Source organism: Salvelinus alpinus, chromosome 12, assembly GCF_045679555.1.
Source record: "Salvelinus alpinus chromosome 12, SLU_Salpinus.1, whole genome shotgun sequence".
Lineage (NCBI taxonomy): Eukaryota > Metazoa > Chordata > Actinopteri > Salmoniformes > Salmonidae > Salvelinus > Salvelinus alpinus.
Window position 1 is genome coordinate 7,631,342 of NC_092097.1, and position 17,757 is coordinate 7,649,098.

The window sequence follows — 17,757 nt, forward strand, 5'->3', positions numbered from 1 at the left end:
TATTTTTTATCCGACATATACTTTAATTGCATAAAAAGGTTGGATGGAAACCTGGTTAGTAAAACCAGCTATCGATGCTGAGAGTAATACCTGATGATTCACATGCAAGTCGCTACTCATCACAGCTAACCTTCCAAAAAAATCCTACAGGAATCCTGCAGGACTTCACTGATCCACCTCAGCAGAATCAGTCTGAGAAGAAGGCGACATGGTTGCTGCATGAAGCATGAATCCATAATAGACCCATTCAGGAACAAGCGAGTTACACTAGACAAGACTGCAGGGCTCCAGACTAACATTTTACCCTGGTGGCACTAACTTTTTCAAAAAAAAGTTTAAAAAATTGCAGCGTCACATAGTAGAATACATTTGAGTCATCATCTTATTAAGTAATTAATCATGTTTTATTAAGAATGTAATAGACTACTGAGATGGTATTCTATTATATTCTAACATGTCCAAGCAGGAATGCATGATTCAAAAAATTTGATATGTCATGAATTTTGGGTTGACAATTTTTGTTTTATTTTACTGTCAAAATAGGGCTCCAGAATTTTCCGATTTTTTTTGTTCAATAGATAAGAATTTGCCTTCATTTTTATGTGCACAAATATTATATACAGCATAGGCATAATTCAACTGGTGCTAATTCACCACCTAAGCCAATGGAAACTCAAAACACATTAGCTAGAACGGTAACTCTAAATATAACACCTACTGCTAGTCGCCTTGTATTAATCGAACACTAAATGTAAATGTCCTAAAAAAGTGCACTTGCAATGGCCGATGCGCAACTTTGCCCGTTCTGTATTTCAAAGCCATATCAGATATCTTGACTGAACCAGGTTTTCCATACCTACAGAAAGCTGAGACCCTCATCTCCTTATAATAGACAACTTGAACTAGTTGCATCCAAAGTAGTTTTTTCCACGCAATTGCATTTTTAAATGTTATACAATCACGAGGGGCACACAAGGTGGGAGAGAGAGTATGAGAAGCTCACTCGGGGTCATTACAGCAGCCGGCCCCAGCGAAACAGGCAAGCACAGCGGCAAGGCAGACACTTTTATTACAGGAATCATGAGAATAATGCACTTTACTGTTTAACAAATTCATGGTTTTATTCGCTCTAAAAAATAGGACGTTTTGATGTAGATGACGAGGTAGATTGTGCAGCTCGCACCAGTGTAACCAATTCAAAATTTTACTCGCACAGCCAAGATAAAGGGTCTCAAAATGTGACTAAATGGTCGCAGTCTGGAGCCCTGGACTGCTGAGGACAGCACTGTGAAAGGGTTACTCCATGCTCGATTGATGCTTGTTTCATGACATACCGTAAGTTGTAGGATCAAGTGATAACAGCCATCCGTAGAATCCACAAGGACAATATCAAAGATAATTGTACAGTAGGATGCAAAGTGAGTCTTACTGAAGAACTGGATCCAAAGCCTGCTCAACCACCCAGTAGCTCCCCACAACCAGAGTAGAATAACCCTGAGTTAGACAATAGAATAACCACAGGTGTCAAACTCATATCACAGAGGGTTGAGTTTCTGCAGATTTTCACTCCTACCTTGATTGATCAATTAAGGTCACTGATAAGTTAGGAACTCCCCTCACCTGGTTGTCTGGCCAGAAAAACAAAACAAAAAACTGGAAATAACAAAAACCAGCAGGTACTCGGCCTGACATGGAATGAGTTTGACACCCCTGCTATATCCCCTTACCCATTGGCTAGGTTGTCATCGTCATCCTCTGGCATGCTCTTTCCCAGCAGGTCGCTGTCGCTCAGGTAACCAGACTTGAGGTCAGCATCGTCCACATCCAGTCCTTCGATGAGCTCGATTCGGGAGGAGTGGCTGAGACGGCTGGAGACTCGGGCAGGCATGGTGTGGGCCGTATACTGGGACCCGGCCTTTCCCCCATGGTACACGCCGCTGCCCGTGGACGAGGGGGCGTCTCCAGCCTGCAGCCGGGGGCTGGACTGACCGTGGCGCCAGGAGAGAGGAGACGAGCGATTGGACAGACTGGACATGCTGCGGGCGTTGGTTTCGTCACTGTCATAGCAAACATTACTGCTCTCCAGACAGCTGGGGAGAGAAGAGGAAGAGAGAGAGGTTATAGTATTGTAGAAATGGAATGAATGAGAGGACAGAAAGGGAGGTCGGAAAAACTACGAGTTTGAGGGACATATAGAGAGAATTAGAGAAAAAAATTGATATTTCCTGTTTCTCACTCTCTGTCATCGGGCCTTTAAAGAAATCTGTCTTGACATATAGTCTCTGCTGACCCAGATACAGCTGTAACATTCACTCTCAGCCTTCAGCGACTACAACAAAGAATGGGTGGCATCTCAGAACTCAAGGGCATCTCGCTTGCTATAGTATAAGAGCATAGCATCATTGTGTGAACAGAGGAAAGTATTTTGTCCCCTCTCTCCCTTTGACGGGATCGTTCATAACCCTCAGCAATATGTTCACAATATCATTACCAGCTGGGACTTACAGACCCAAGGTAATCAGCACATAATCACACACCGCCAACATAATTTTTTTTAAATGATTGCTCGGGCCAGGAGTTTTTCTTGACTACATGACCTGATCAGGGAAAACTCTGGGCCATTGTGTCAGCCAGTGAAAGGTGAACCAATGTGGACTAGAGAGATGTTCTAGTTTAGACTAGAGAGTACTTCTAGTCTGTTGTCTAAGTAAGAGGTTAGACTAGAGAGTCGTTCTAGTTTAGACTAGAGAGTCGTTCTAGTTTAGACTAGAGAGTACTTATAGTCTGTTGTCTAAGTGAGAGGTTAGACTAGAGATAAGTTCTAGTTTAGACTAGAGAGTAGTTCTAGTCTGTTCTCTAAGTTGGTCAGGTTTTGCAATGCCCTCCCAATGGCAAGGAGCTTCTGCTGAGTCTGGCGATTACATAACCAGATGCACCAACCAGCCCAGATGAATAATGCAATGCCTGCCTGAGACCATGTGGGTGTTTTTTCCTCCTGCTATTTCTGTACTTCTGTAGATGGATAATTCATCAACAGGGACTGTTAACTGTTACTGCCTCAGGAATACATTCCGACTCCCACAATGCGTCAGTGGAATGATACATTACCTCACAGTAGGACGGTACTTCCTTGAGAGTTTTGAAATGTAGTTTAACTTCAATTTGTAAGATAGTTTGAACTCATGGATGCACATCAAACAATCCCATATGTTAGGGTATATGTTTGGGAGTTATGACAGGGAGCTGAACTAGTGACAGAATTACTGCCGGTCAGAGAGCTGTTAAAAAAACATGCTGTACGCAGTGAGGTAAAGTCATTCGAAGCGTATGATTTATTAGTAGTACTGTATGTGGATGTTACTTGCAGTACCTGTAAGTAACATCCAGTCCATTTGTGCTTTAGAGCAGGGCTCTCCAACCATGCTCCTGGAGAGCTACCATCCTAGGTTTTCATTCCAACCCTATTCAGGTGCACCCGATTCTAATTATTAGCTGGTTGATAAGATGAATCAGGTTAGTTACAACTGGGGCTGGAGCGACAGCATACAGTAGGGTAGTTCAGTAGGGTAGTTCTCCAGGAACAGGGTTGGAGAGCCCAGCCCTAGAGCAGGGTTTCCCAAACTCGGTCCTGGGGGCCCCCATCCTGGGTGCACATTTTGGTTTTGGCCCTAGCACTACATAGCTGATTCAAATAACCAACTCATCATCAAGCTTTGATTATTTTGAATTAGCTGTTGAGTGCTAGGGCCAAAAACCTAAATGTGCACTTGGAGGGGGGGGCAGGACTGAGTTTGGGAAACCCTGCTCTAGAGGATTGGTGGCCAAGGTCGAAAAGCATGAGTTTTTAGATGGGTGAAGTTGCCGAGGTGTCTGTCAGCCTCCAGAGGCCAGGGCTATGGAAATTCAGAGCTCATATCTGGGATGGAATCCCTTAGGACATGAACACCACACACATCAAAGAGAGACCAAACGGCAACAGGAATATTGGTAGGCAGAGCACATACTGTTGAGCTGGAGACAAGAAGCAGGCAAAAAAGGTAGACATACAGGCTTTGAATGCAGAACAACTTTTTGTTAACGAACAATTCGGTTTCTGCCCAGGTTCTTCAATATTCTGTGGAGTTAGTCTCTGGTGTTTTCTGTTATTGTCTGTGTCTCATCATGATAGAAACCGTCTGAAACGAAATACTCGACAAAGGGTTTCCCAGAATGTGACGGTCATGAAACAGAAACAGTCTGTTTCAGAGGGATTGACAGGATATGTTTAACAGGTGGCAAGTTGCCAAGAAGACATATAACGGAGGGCAGTTGTGTAAACATGATTGTGTGTACTCTATCGATCTGTCCATTGTGTTTCATGTGTGTCTGAGTATACTAAGGGAAACAAATCCATAGCTTTCTATGTCTACACGTACAGCATCTGGCTGAACCAATGAAACAATATACAGTTGACAGGTAATGTGTGGGGTAGCAAGTAATGTTTGCGCAGAAGGAACTTTAAAAAGGAAGAAAAATATGGAAATAAAAGGATACTCTGGGTTTTGAGAATGCGCTTTACACGTTATGCCCCGTTCACATCAGTACGTGGCATCAGAAGCACCCCAGTATTGCCTACCATAATCTATCAACTCAATGTACGGTAATGGACTCACCCATGGCTGAGCTGGGCACCCCGTAGACTGGACATGGTATCTTCCAGGTTCTGTCTGAGGTCAAGGACGTTCTGCACCGTGCGTTTCCTCTGAGACTCTGGGTCTGTGGGGACATCACATCAGTCACTGTGGTCAGACACACAATGCAATCACATATTCCATGTATCACTGTCAGACTGTTTGTGTCTTATTCCCTTGAGATATCCCCAAGATTTTCCTCTCTGCAAATAAATATTAAAGTTCCAGTGTGAACACACTGTTGTGACTGTGGACTAGTATTGTGTAGTGACAGGTGTTTTGCTGGTGAGAAGCATCCATGCTGCGTTCACATTGTTAGGAAGACAAATGTGACTCCCTGGGCTCCCTCACCATGGCAACGCTGCTCTAACACCCCTACAGGGTCCTGACATAGTACAGCTCTAACTGTGGAACACCCCTGTTTTGGATCTTGACGTGGTACAGTCCTAGATGTAAAACACTGATGACAGTGACTGGGACTGTGAGTGGCCACCAGGGGGATGCTTCTGACGTTCTGTCTATAGCCTCCCAATAGGGAAGACATGCATTCTCCTTGATGTGCGTGCGTGTTCCTACACACATTTATTTATGCAATTATAGCATAACACAATCACAATCTCGCACATACATTCAGTCACCCCCTCTACCCCTGCACATACTGTATATACACACACACACACGCTCACAATAATCCATAGTAAAGCATAGCAAAACAAAGGGAAATGTCATAATGGATGATGTGAATCCTACATGGACAGCAGACAAGACATGACCATCCTATCCTAAATCAATAACATGAAGCCATGCTATCTGTCTCATTTGTTAAAATGAATGACTGGATTTCTGTGTAGACCATGATGGTGAAGAAGAGAGATGTGGGAAAACAGGAATGCTGTTTTCTACCATACAGTACAATAGCTACAGGCAATAGCCCATAAGAGGTGAAAAAATTATCATCCACTGCATTAACTGAAGGTGCTGGCTAAGAGTCAAGCATAGTAGAGGAATCCCATCTCAAATAATGAGGCCATACTCATTAGTTATTCACTGTGAGGCAATTCAAGGGAATAAGACACGTGGAGAGGCTGTAAATTAGCGAACAGCCTTAAATAAAAATGTATGGCCTTTTGTACCTCTTTCACTATCATGAAAATGTGGATATAGAAACATGGCTGTAATGTTAATGTTCCGAGAAGTGCTATTGTAAGCTAAAAGTATGCTCTCGTTCAGCGGTTTTAAACGTGTGTAATTACACTCTCTAGTCCTTTCAGCATGAGTGGATTGAAAATAAGGACCTCTGCTGCTCACAGTATTTCAAACAGTTTACACTTGAGCTCATGTCATAATCTGCTTACATCAGCTCAAACTCAATCTCATTTCAAACCAGTCTTTGCCAGAAGCTGAACCATAGCCTTGTCCCAGATCTATTTGTGTTTTTTGCCTACTCCATTGCCATTGTCAAGCCAAACATGTTTAGCATGACAGTTCCATAAGGAGTTGGTAACAAAGCAGAAACATACTGGCACCCAGGCTAGCTGAGCCATGTACCATTCCTTCATATTTAGCCTACCACCACATCAGACACACCCTTTAACAAGGCTCCTTTAGTTTGACTGAACAGGCAGAGTCATTTATAGCTTAATCCTAGATAATGCCTGCTGATACAGTATATTGGATCTATACAAATATATCAAAAATATGTTTATAAAAATGGTGAATGTGATCTAAAAGAGAAATCGAGCTACCTTTGAGAAATCTATTTATAGTTCTGATATCACTGGTCAGTAAGAAGGCAACATCGAAATGTATTGGTCGATTTCTATACAGTGCCATTTGAATGAATATCTTGCTAACCGTAAAATGTATGCATGTCATCAACCACTTCACAACCTCAGAGCACCACTGCCCTGGACCTACTGTAAGGATGTGATCTCCATCATACAGCTGCATGGGAAACATCCTTATCTTTGTCGTGGCAACCACCACTACAAAGATATAGACCAAAAACAGAAAGCCGAGCCAGCCAGCAGAGCTCATAGCAGACATGTGCTGCTGAGGAAATAGGTCTACATGGTAAAGTGATTGGCAGGTCCCTGGTGCCCTGCACTGAGAAGAGGGACGACATTCTGTAGTTTGAACAGGAATCCTCCTCACTCGCAGACAGACAGAATGCTTAAGCAGATCTCAATGGAAAGACCATGGACATTGTGAACACTTTCAATCTCAAAAAAAATCTAAAAACCTACTGTTTAAATTATATGTTTTTTGGCAGAAATAACTGACATGTTTCTATCTGTTCAGCTTTCTTTTTTTCCCTTTATTTAACAGGGCAAGTCAGTTAAGAACAAATTCTTATTTTCAATGACAGCCTAGGAACAGTGGGTTAACTGCCTTGTTCAGGGGCAGAACAACCGATTTCTACCTTGTCAGCTCAGGGATTTGATTTTGCAACCTTCCGTTTACTAGTCCAACGCTCTAACCACTAGGCTACCTACCTCTTAGGTCTGACAGACAGGGTAAACTTGTATAGATTAGTTCATCTAGACTGATTTGGCAGTCTGGAATCCCTGTTTGTTCCTTTAAGGTCCAGTCAATAGATTAGTCTGTTCACTGAGAAGACATTAGAATGGCAGTCAAAGGCCTATAAATGGTCTCCCACACTAAAACACCCCACTTCAACTGTACAAACAGTCCAAGGGATAGGTGATAACCAAATGGTAGGCTCCGATCTCACAACATAATGGTGCCAAACTCCCAAACTCGAATGAGTGCAAAGGTCGAGAAATCCTACAGCAAGAAAATCCCTTTCATCTATTTAATCTGTGTGGACATGCATAGTTTTCTATTGTCAATTATATCCAGTAGCATGGGGGAGAGAATGTAAGATATTCTCCTACTGGAGCAGCATGACCAGTGATTCCAGATGAGTTTGCCTCATACAGTGCCTTCAGAAAGTATTCATTCCCCTTGACTTATTCCACATTTTGTTGTGTTACAGCCTGAATTCAAAATAGATTACATTGATTTATCTCAACCATCTGCACACAATGCCCCATAATGGCAAAATGAAAACATGTTTTTAGAATTTTTTTGAAATGTATTGACAATGAAATACATAAATATCTCATTTACATAACTATTCACACCCCTGAGTCAATACTTTGTAGAATCACCTTTTGGCAGCAATTACAGCTGTGAGTTACCTGGTAAGTCTCTAAGCACTTTCCACACCTGGATTGTGCAACATTTGCCCATTATTATTTTCAACATTCTTCAAGCTCTGTCACATTGGTTGATCATTGCTAAACAATGATTTTTGCGTCTTGCCATAGATTTTAAAAAACTCGGCCACTTAGGAACATTCACTGTCTTCTTGGTAAGCTCCAGTGTAGATTTGGCCTTGTGTTTTAGGTTATTGTCCTGTTGAATGAAGGTGAATTAATATCCTAGTGTCTGGTGGAAAGCAGACTGAAACAGGTTTTCCTCTAGGATCTTGCTTGTGCTTAGCTCTATTCCGTAAAAAAAATTATCCTGAAAAACTCCCCAGTCCTTAACGATTACAAGCATACCCATAACATGATGCAGCCACCACTTCACTTGAAAATATGGAGTGTGGTACTCAGTCATGTGTTGTATTGGATTTGCCCCAAACATAACACTTTGTATTCAGGACAAAAAGTAAATTGCTTTGCCACATATTTTTTGCAAACAGGATGCATGTTTTGAAATATCTTTATTCTGTACAGGCTTCCTTCTTTTCACTCCATTAATTAGGTTAGTATTGTGGATTAACCACAATGTTGTTGATCCATCCTCAGTTTTCTCTTATAACAGCCATTAAACTCTGTAACTGTTTGAAAGTCACCATTGGCATCACGGTGAAATCCCTGAGCGATTTCCTTCCTCACCGGCAACTGAGTTAGGAAGGATGCCTGTATCTTTGTAGTGACTGGATGTATTGATACATCATCCAAAGGGTAATTAAACACTTTACCATGCTCAAAGGGATATACAATGTCTGCTTTTCTTTATTTTTACCCATCTACCAATAGGTGCCCTTCTTGAAACCTCCCTGGTCTTTGTGGTTGAATCTGTCTTTGAAATTCAACGCTCGACTGAGGGACCTTACAGATCATTGTATGTGTGGGGGTACAGAGATGAGGTAGTCGTTCAAAAAATCGTGTTGAACACAGAGTGAGTCCATGTAACTTATTATGTGACTTGTTAAGCACATTTTTACTGCTGAACTTTAGGCTTGCATAACAAAGGGGTTGGAAACTTATTGACTCAAGACATTTCAGCTTTTCATTTTTAATCTCTATTTAATATATTTTATATTCAGGCTGTAACACAACAAAATATGGAAAAAGTCAAAGGGTTTGAATACTTTCTTAAGGCACTGTACCTACAGTATTTGACTGCTACTCTATGGTAGTGTATGCAGCCTATTGTCACAGTCATGGTGGGCCTGCACAGTTCACATCTAATTACTGCAGGAAGACATGTATGCTGCATCCGCCTCATCTGCTAGTTCTCTTGTTGTCGTCGTAGTAACCCAGAGCTATGCTTACTACCCTGCCCTGCTCTCCTCGTGGACATGGCTATTGAAGGAATACGCATTCATATTCAATCTGCCATTGAGAACTAGTCAAATTCCATCTCCCTTAGTTGTGTTAACGTGCACTCCTTCTCCACCCCCCCATTAAACTGTATGGCTATTTTACAATATAGTTGAATATAGACAATTGCCGATTGCTATTGAGGTTCCCTCCGCATTCTCGTCCATTACAGCTGCACTATACTGTACAATAGAGGCTATGTATTGGGTGAACCAAAGTCTATCTCCAGCTCTGTCTTATGGTGAGAGGGTTGGACTGTGTTGTTCTGGTAGTGGATAGAGGTCGCATTACACAAACTGACTTCATAAATAAGTCTATTATGACATCCAGAGGACAACTGTACCACCGAATCAGAATGAAGTCATAAGATGTGTCCCACAAATAGAGCCTCTATATTGAGGGATAAAAACAGTCTTTTCATTAATGCTGCTGTGAGCAATAAATCAAATTAAAAGTGGGTTACTGCTGCATTATGCAGACTATGAATGCAGAAGTATATGAATATGTGTATCTGTCCAATAGATGGATTAGCTGAGAACATCACAAAGACAATTACATTTTTTATTTTAACCTTTATTTAACTAGGCAAGTCAGTTAAGAACAAATTCTTACTTATAATGACGGCCTACCTCGGACCAGTTGTGTGCCGCCCTATGGGACTCCCAATCACAGCCAGATGTGAAACAGCCTGGATTTGAACCAGGGACTGTAGTGACACCTCTTGCACTGAGATGCAGTGCCTTAGACCGCTGCACCACTCGGGGAATGCTTCAATGGGGCACAAGTCCATGTGTTGTTTATGTTTTTAATAAAAATTGGGGACGAAATATAGTTTACATGTCAACAATCTTCGAAGCCAACCCGTCTGTTTTGCCCCATAGTTGCACAAGGGTCAGTTTTGTTGCTAAACAACCAACCCGTCTATTAGGATTGCTATTGTACGATACCATGCCGTAGGGAAGGAACATTTTCTCAAAGAAAGACGGGCACAAAAGCATGTTTCCGTAATAAAATACAGTTCTGATAAATGTAACCGCTGCATAATGGAGTAAGATAACAATTTTTGAATAAAACAAAAATACTGACTGTATTATGGCACATAAACAATTGTATAATGAGACAGAAAATCAATGGAATACAGACATTTGGCGGTTCATATAAATATGTGAATTTTTCGTGCCTGCTTTCTTTTCTGTGGCGACTTTGTTTACATTATCTAATCAAACATCAACCATTTTTTTCTATTCCACGAAGGGGAACACTTACTGTACATAAGTAGACCGTTTTTCAATCTGTCTTGTCATGTAGTTGCCATGTAAATGCGTTTAATCCCCATTGGTATTTCAATTTTTATTAACACGCGGGTCAAAACCTTTTAGTCCCATGTCTACGATTTCCGACGATACCCCATCCTTTTGAAACAACGTTTCACACTTTTCACCGATAGTAAAGTCCAGGAGAAAAGATGGTTTGCACAGGTAATCGTACCGTATATATTGTTAGTTTCTCTTTTGAAAGCAATCGGTGAAGTGACAATTAGTTAACAAATGGATTATTCACTTCTCAAACACTGCCAAATGAAAGCTCAACAGAGCTACATTGTCAGGTGGCCGTGGGTTAATCCTTGGTACTCACAGACAATTAGCTTAACTACCCCCTAAATGGGCTGTCTGTCAGGCCTACTGTTCGTCAATGAAAATTACTCCTGCAAACACGCACATTTATTTGTTGACATTTTGGTCAAGTTTCCCTTTATTGTACATTTGCAGAGGCAATCGCCTGTAGATTTTTATTCCCAGTTCCACAAAGAGAAGTAGTCTGGTGTGTGTGTGTGTGTGTGCATGTGTGTGTTAATATTTGCTCTCATGGGCAGTGGGGAGGCGAGTCATGACTCATATGATTCCTTATACTGTCTGAAGTTCTGCCGGTTTTTCTGGCAATATTTGCATTCATAAAACAAAGCTGTTCACTCATTGCAATGTTGTCTCATTAGGGATTATTATGTATAATAATAAATAATTAATTAAGCAGATGTTTTAATTGAGAGTTCCTCGTTTTAAAATAATGTGACACTTAAAATCTCTTTTCCTTAATAAATCTAGGAGAATGTGAATTAAGAACATTTCAGAAAATGTCTCTAGTGGTTCCTACGTAACCAATTGTTCCTACGCAACCACGCAGATTCTAAGATGGCAGTGCAGACGTGGTTTGTCGTTTCTCCCGTGTACATTTTGTATTTTTCGTCTTTTTTTTGTATATATTTCAATTTATTTTCTTTCCTATTTTTAAATTAAATATACCCCCTGGCAACCCGCCTCACCCAATGTGAAACGGATCCGCTATTTTTAGACCTTAGCCAGAACCTCCATCAGATGCTAGCCATCAGAAGCTAACCAGCTAATTAGCAACTAGCTATTTAGTCATTGTCAGCCACTGCTAGCGGCCTTTACCTTCTGCACAGACTCCAGACGATTTTAGCCTAGATAATACTTGCCAGCCTGCCAGTATCGAACTCTTTTTCTCCACTACAATGCCGGACTCCTGCCGTAAGCCCTGGACCATTACTCTTGATCATCACAGCTAGCTAGCTGCCACCGAGTGGCCCAGCCCCGAAGCTAGCTCTGAGCCAGGCCCACCTTCGGCCTGCTCAGTGATCACTCGGCTACAATGCTGATGTCTCCCGGACTCCACCCCAACACGACTAGAATCCACCACTACTCCACCGGATTCTTGCCGTAAGCTCTGGACCTTTGCATCGGATCATCGCTGCTAGCTAGCTGCTACCGAGTGCTATAGTGGCTAACGCCCCTGTCCAGAAGCTAGCACCAGTTAGCTGCGAACCATGCGCATCTCCCTGCTAGCAAACAAAATTAATACAGCTACAATACCTCTTTCGCCAACTGGCCTGGACCCTTTGTCGACATGGAGCCCCGCCGTTCCACCAGGACTGGTCTGCCGATGTAACTCCATTCGTTGTGTCCTCAACCGGCCTTTGCCGAACGTCGGAGCAGACGCTTCTATTAGCCTCAGCCTGCTAACTTTGAACGCTGTGTCTCCCACTTGCTAGCGTAGCAACGACTACCCAGCGGCTTCCCTGTTTCATCTATTGCTGTTCACTGGACCCTATGATCACTTGGCTACATAGCTGATGCCTGCTGGACTGTTAATTAATCACAGTAATCCATTTAGTTTATTTTTGTTTATCTGTCGGCCCTAGCCTCGAACTCAGGTCCTGTGTGTACTTAACTGACCATCTCTGCCCATTCATCGCCCTTTTACCTGTTGTTGTTGTCTTAGCTGATTAGCTGTTGTTGTCTTACCCGTTGTTGTCTTCGCTAGCTCTCCCAATCAACACCTGTGATTGCTTTATGCCTCGCTTTATGTCCCTCTCAAATGTCAATATGCCTTGTATACTGTTGTTTAGGATAGTTATCATTGTTTTAGTTTACTGCGGAGCCCCTAGTCCCACTCAACATGCCTCAGATACCTCCTTTGTCCCACCTCCCATACATGCAGTGACCTCACCCAGCATAACTGCGTCCAGAGATGCAACCTCTCTTATCATCACTCAATGTCTGGGTTTACCTCCACTGTACCCGCACCCCACCATACCCTTGTCTGTACATTATGCCCTGAACCTATACTACCACGCACAGAAATCTGCTCCTATTATTCTGTGTCCCTAACACACTAGACGACCAGTTTTGATAGCCTTTAGCCGTACCCTCATCCTACTCCTCTTCTGTTCCTAGGGTGATGTGGATGTTAACCCAGGCCCTGCGTGTCCCCAGGCGCTCTCATTTGTTGACTTCTGTAACCGAAAAAGCCTTGGTTTCATGCATGTTAACATCAGAAGCCTCCTCCCTAAGTTTGTTTTACTCACTGCTTTAGCACACTCCGCCAACCCTGATGTCCTTGCCGTGTCTGAATCCTGGCATAGGAAGGCCACAAAAAATCCTGAGATTTCCATCCCCAACTACAACATTTTCCATCAAAATAGAACTGCAAAAGGGGGAGGAGTTGCAATCTACTGCAGAGATAGCCTGCAAAGTTCTGTCATACTTTCCAGGTCTGTGGCCAAACAGTTCGAGCTTCTAATTTAAAAAATGAATCTCTCCAGAAATAAGTCTCTCACTGTTGCTGCCCGAACCCCGGCCAACAGCTCCGCACCCCCCGCAGCAACTTGCCCAAGCCTCCCCAGCTTCTTCTTCACCCAAATCCAGATAGCAGATGTTCTGAAAGAGCTGCAAAACCTGGACCCCTACAAATCAGCTGGGATAGAGGCTGACTCCCCTCAGCTCACAGCTGTGCCCTGGACACCATATGTTAATTGATTGCCCCCCATCTATCTTCAGAGTTCGTTCTGTTAGGTGACGTAAACTGGGATATGCTTAACACCCCGGCAGTCCTACAATCTAAGCTAGATGCCCTCAATCTCATACAAATTATCAAGGAACCCACCAGGTACAACCAAAAATCCATAAACATGGGCACCCTAATAGATATTATCCTGACAAACCTGCCCTCCAAATACACCTCTGCTGATTTCAATCAGGATCTCAGCAATCACTGCCTCATTGCCTGTATCCGCTATGGGTCTGTGGTCAAACGACCACCCCTCATCACTGTCAAACACTCCCTTAAACACTTCTGCGAGCAAGCCTTTCTAATCGACCTGGCCCGGGTATCCTGGAAGGATATTGACCTCATCCCGTCAGTCGAGGATGCCTGGTCGTTCTTTAAAAGTAATTTCCTCACCAATAAGCATGCCCCTTTGAAAAAATGTAGAACTAAGAACAGATATAGCCCTTGGTTCACTCCACACCTGACTGCCCTCAACCAGCACAAAAACATCCTGTGGCGGACTGCACTAGCATCGAATAGTCCCCGCGATATGCAAATTTCAGGGAAGTCAGGAACCAATACACGCAGTCAGGAAAGCAAAGGCTAGCTTTTTCAAACAGAAATTTGCATCCTGTAGCTCTAACTCCAAAACGTTGTGGGATACTGTACAGTCCATGGAGAATAAGAGCACCTCCTCCCAGCTGCCCACTGCACTGAGGCTAGGTAACACTGTCACCACGATAAATCCACGATAATCGAGAATTTCAATAAGCATTTCTCTATGGCTGGCCATGCTTTCCTCCTGGCTACCCGAACCCCGGACAACAGCTCCGCATCCCCCGCAGCAACTTGACAAAGCCTCCCCAGCTTTTTCTTCACCCAAATCCAGATAGCAGATGTTCTGAAAGAGCTGCAAAACCTGGACCCCTACAAATCAGCTGGGATAGACAATCTGGACCCTCTCTAAAATTATCGGCCGCCATTGTTGCAACCCCTATTACTAGTCTGTTCAAGCTCTCTTTCGTATCGTCCGAGATCCCTAAATATTGGAAAGCTGCCGCGGTCATACCCCTCTACAAAGGGGGTGACACTCTAGACCCAAACTGTTACAGACCTATATCCATCCTACCCTGTCTTTCTAAAGTCTTCGAAAGCCGAGTTAATAAACAGATCACTGACCATTTCGAATCCCACCGTAACTTCTTCGCTGTGCAATCTGGTTTCCGAGCTGGTCACGGGTGCACCTCAGCCACGCTCAAGGTCCTAAACGATATCATAAATGGCATCGATAAAAGACAGTACTGTGCAGCCGTATTTATTGACCTGGCCAAGGCTTTCAACTCTTGTTAATCACCGTATTCTTATCGGCAGACTCAACAGCCTTGGTTTCTCAAATTACTGCCTCGCCTGGTTCACTAACTACTTCTCAGACAGAGTTTAGTGTGTCAAATCGGAGGGCCTGTTGTCTGGACCTCTGGCAGTCTCTATGGGGGTACCACAGGGTTCAATTCTCGGGCCGACTCTTTTCTCTGTATATATCAACAATGTCGCTCTTGCTGAGGGTGATTCCTTGATCCACCTCTACGCAGACGATACCATTCTGTATACATCTGGCCCTTCTTTGGACACTGTGTTAACAAACCTCCAAACGAGCTTCAATGCCATACAACACTCCTTCCGTGGCCTCTAACTGCTCTTAAACGCTAGTAAAACTAAATGCATGCTTTTCAACCGTTCGCTGCCCGAACCCGCCCGCCCGACAAGCATCACTACTCTGGACGTTTCCGACTTAGAATATGTGCACAACTACAAATACCTAGGTTTCTGGTTAGACTGTAAACTCTCCTTCCAGACTCATATTGAACATCTCCAATCCAAAATTCAATCTAGAATCGGCTTCCTATTTCGCAACAAAGCCTCCTTCACTCACGACGCCAAACATACCCTCGTAAAACTGACTATCCTACCGATCCTCAACTTCGGTGATGTCCTTTACAAAATAGCCTCCAACACTCTACTCAGCAAATTGGATGCAGTCTATCACAGTGCCATCCGTTTTGTCACCAAAGCCCCATACACCACCCACCACTGTGACCTGTATGCTCTCGTCGGCTGGACCTCGCTACATATTCGTCGCCAGACCCACTGGCTCCAGGTCATCCAGAAGTCTTTGCTAGGTAAAGCTCCGCCTTATCTCAGCTCACTGGTCACCATAACAACACCCACCAGTAGCACACGCTCCAGCAGGTATATCTCACTGGTTATCCCCAAAGCCAACACCTCATTTGGCCGCCTTTCCTTCCAGTTCTCTGCTGCTAATGACTGGAACGAATTGCAAAAATCGCTGAAGCTGGACACTTATATTTCCCTCACTAACTTTAAACATCAGCTCTCTGAGCAGCTAACCGATCGCTGCAGCTATACATAGCCCATCCAATCTACCTATCTCATCCCCATATTGTTTTTATTTACTTTTCTGCTCTTTTGCACACCAGTATTTCTACTTGCACATCATCATCTGCACATCTATCACTCCAGTGTTAATTTCATCAATTGTAATTACTTCGCTACTATGGCCTATTTATTGCCTTACCTCCTCATGCCATTTGCACACACTGTATATAGACTTTATTTTTTTCTATTGTGTTATTGACTGTATACTTGTTTATTCCATGTGTTGTTGTTTGTGTCGCACTGCTTTGCTTTATCTTGGCTAGGTTGCAGTTGTAAATGAGAACTTGTTCTCAACTAGCCTACCTGGGTAAATAAAGATGAAATAAAAATATATATATTTTAAATACGATATGATACGATATGTATCGTGATTCTTAGGATTCTTTCTGTATTAGCATTTGACACTGCAATTTTATTTCGATTTGATGTTCCAAACATACTGCTCAGTATATGTCTGCTGCAGAGAGACAAGAGAGAGCATGAGAAAATTCGATTTGATCAGTCATGGAAATGAAAGTGCTGAAAACATGTTGGCTCGCTATTTAAAAAGAATATGGAGAACAAGCTGTAGGATGAAAAATACCAGAGTTTTGGCGCAGGTACAGCCGACTAGCGCTAGCTAATGCTACATAGCAAAGGTACGTATTTTCTCGTTTTTTTAAATAAATTGATACATGGAGTCAAAGTATCTATATAACATTGTCCCAAAATAATATTGCAATATGTAACTGTTTCGATTTTCCCCGATCACTAGTAAACACACATATACACAAACAATGGACTGTCAATGTTCAGAATGGGATTGTTGACTGACACTGTTTACTTGTCTCTAAGCCTGACGAACACGAGGGTTCGACGTCCCGTCCGTATAAACTAATAAGGCACGGAGAACAAATGAGATCAGTAAAAATGTGTCCATTAACAAAATATGTCTCTAACTTGGCTAGCTGGTATGTCAACAAAATATAGGCTACCTCTATGTGACTAGCTGGAATGCTCATTGACTGGCTTGTTCATAAAACCTTTTGATATTAAAATAGTATATCAATGAACAGATTGTAAACAACATAAGAATATTTGTGACAGAGCTGTGTTGTTTAAATCAGTCTCTAGGCTCTATGATTCAGGGCAGAGGTCACTGTCATTAGCCTTGAACCCCCTGGGAGCCATCGCCAGACACAGTCAAAGTAGTGGCCTAATAACCTCAAACCATCCAGTCCCATCTTCAATTACCGTCCATCTCAACATGTTTTTGTTAGAGTGGGCCAGAGAAGAGCTGACCCTTTCAGGGGCCTGCAGAGAAACAGACCCCCAAAATGAGCGTTCTATGAAACCATAGTAAGGGTATGGGACTTGAAATTGGCAATTTAATAGAGCAGGGGTCGGACACAATTGAAATTGAGGTCACCGATTCAGCAGCTGATGCACAAACTGAAGTACAGTGGGATATATGCCAGCCATGTATGACTGTCAGAGAAAGACAAGGTTTGGGCGGGATATTTGGTTCTTGGTCCTAATCTGTGCTGTTGTTTCTGATCAATGTCAAAGCCAATTAACCCAACACACTAATCTAATGCACTCAGTTGGGATAATGACATGCATAGCCAGAGGCCAATAAAAAAAAGCACAGTAGGCAATCCAGGGATCAACCTATATCACTGGTCAGTATA

At 42.8% G+C, this 17,757-nt stretch overlaps 1 protein-coding gene across 7 annotated transcripts in view; it reads right to left on the reverse strand.

Annotated features, from left to right (window-relative positions):
* Positions 1 to 17,757, reverse strand: part of LOC139535409 (neuron navigator 1-like) — a 107,223-nt gene that overhangs the window by 59,559 nt on the left and 29,907 nt on the right. For all 7 annotated transcript variants that reach the window (XM_071334786.1, XM_071334785.1, XM_071334783.1 and 4 more), the window contains 2 exons: positions 4,653 to 4,755; positions 1,728 to 2,090 (listed from right to left, as the gene is read on the reverse strand). In XM_071334786.1, coding sequence (XP_071190887.1) covers positions 1,728 to 2,090; positions 4,653 to 4,755 — 466 coding nt within the window. The remainder of the gene's footprint in view (positions 1 to 1,727; positions 2,091 to 4,652; positions 4,756 to 17,757) is intronic.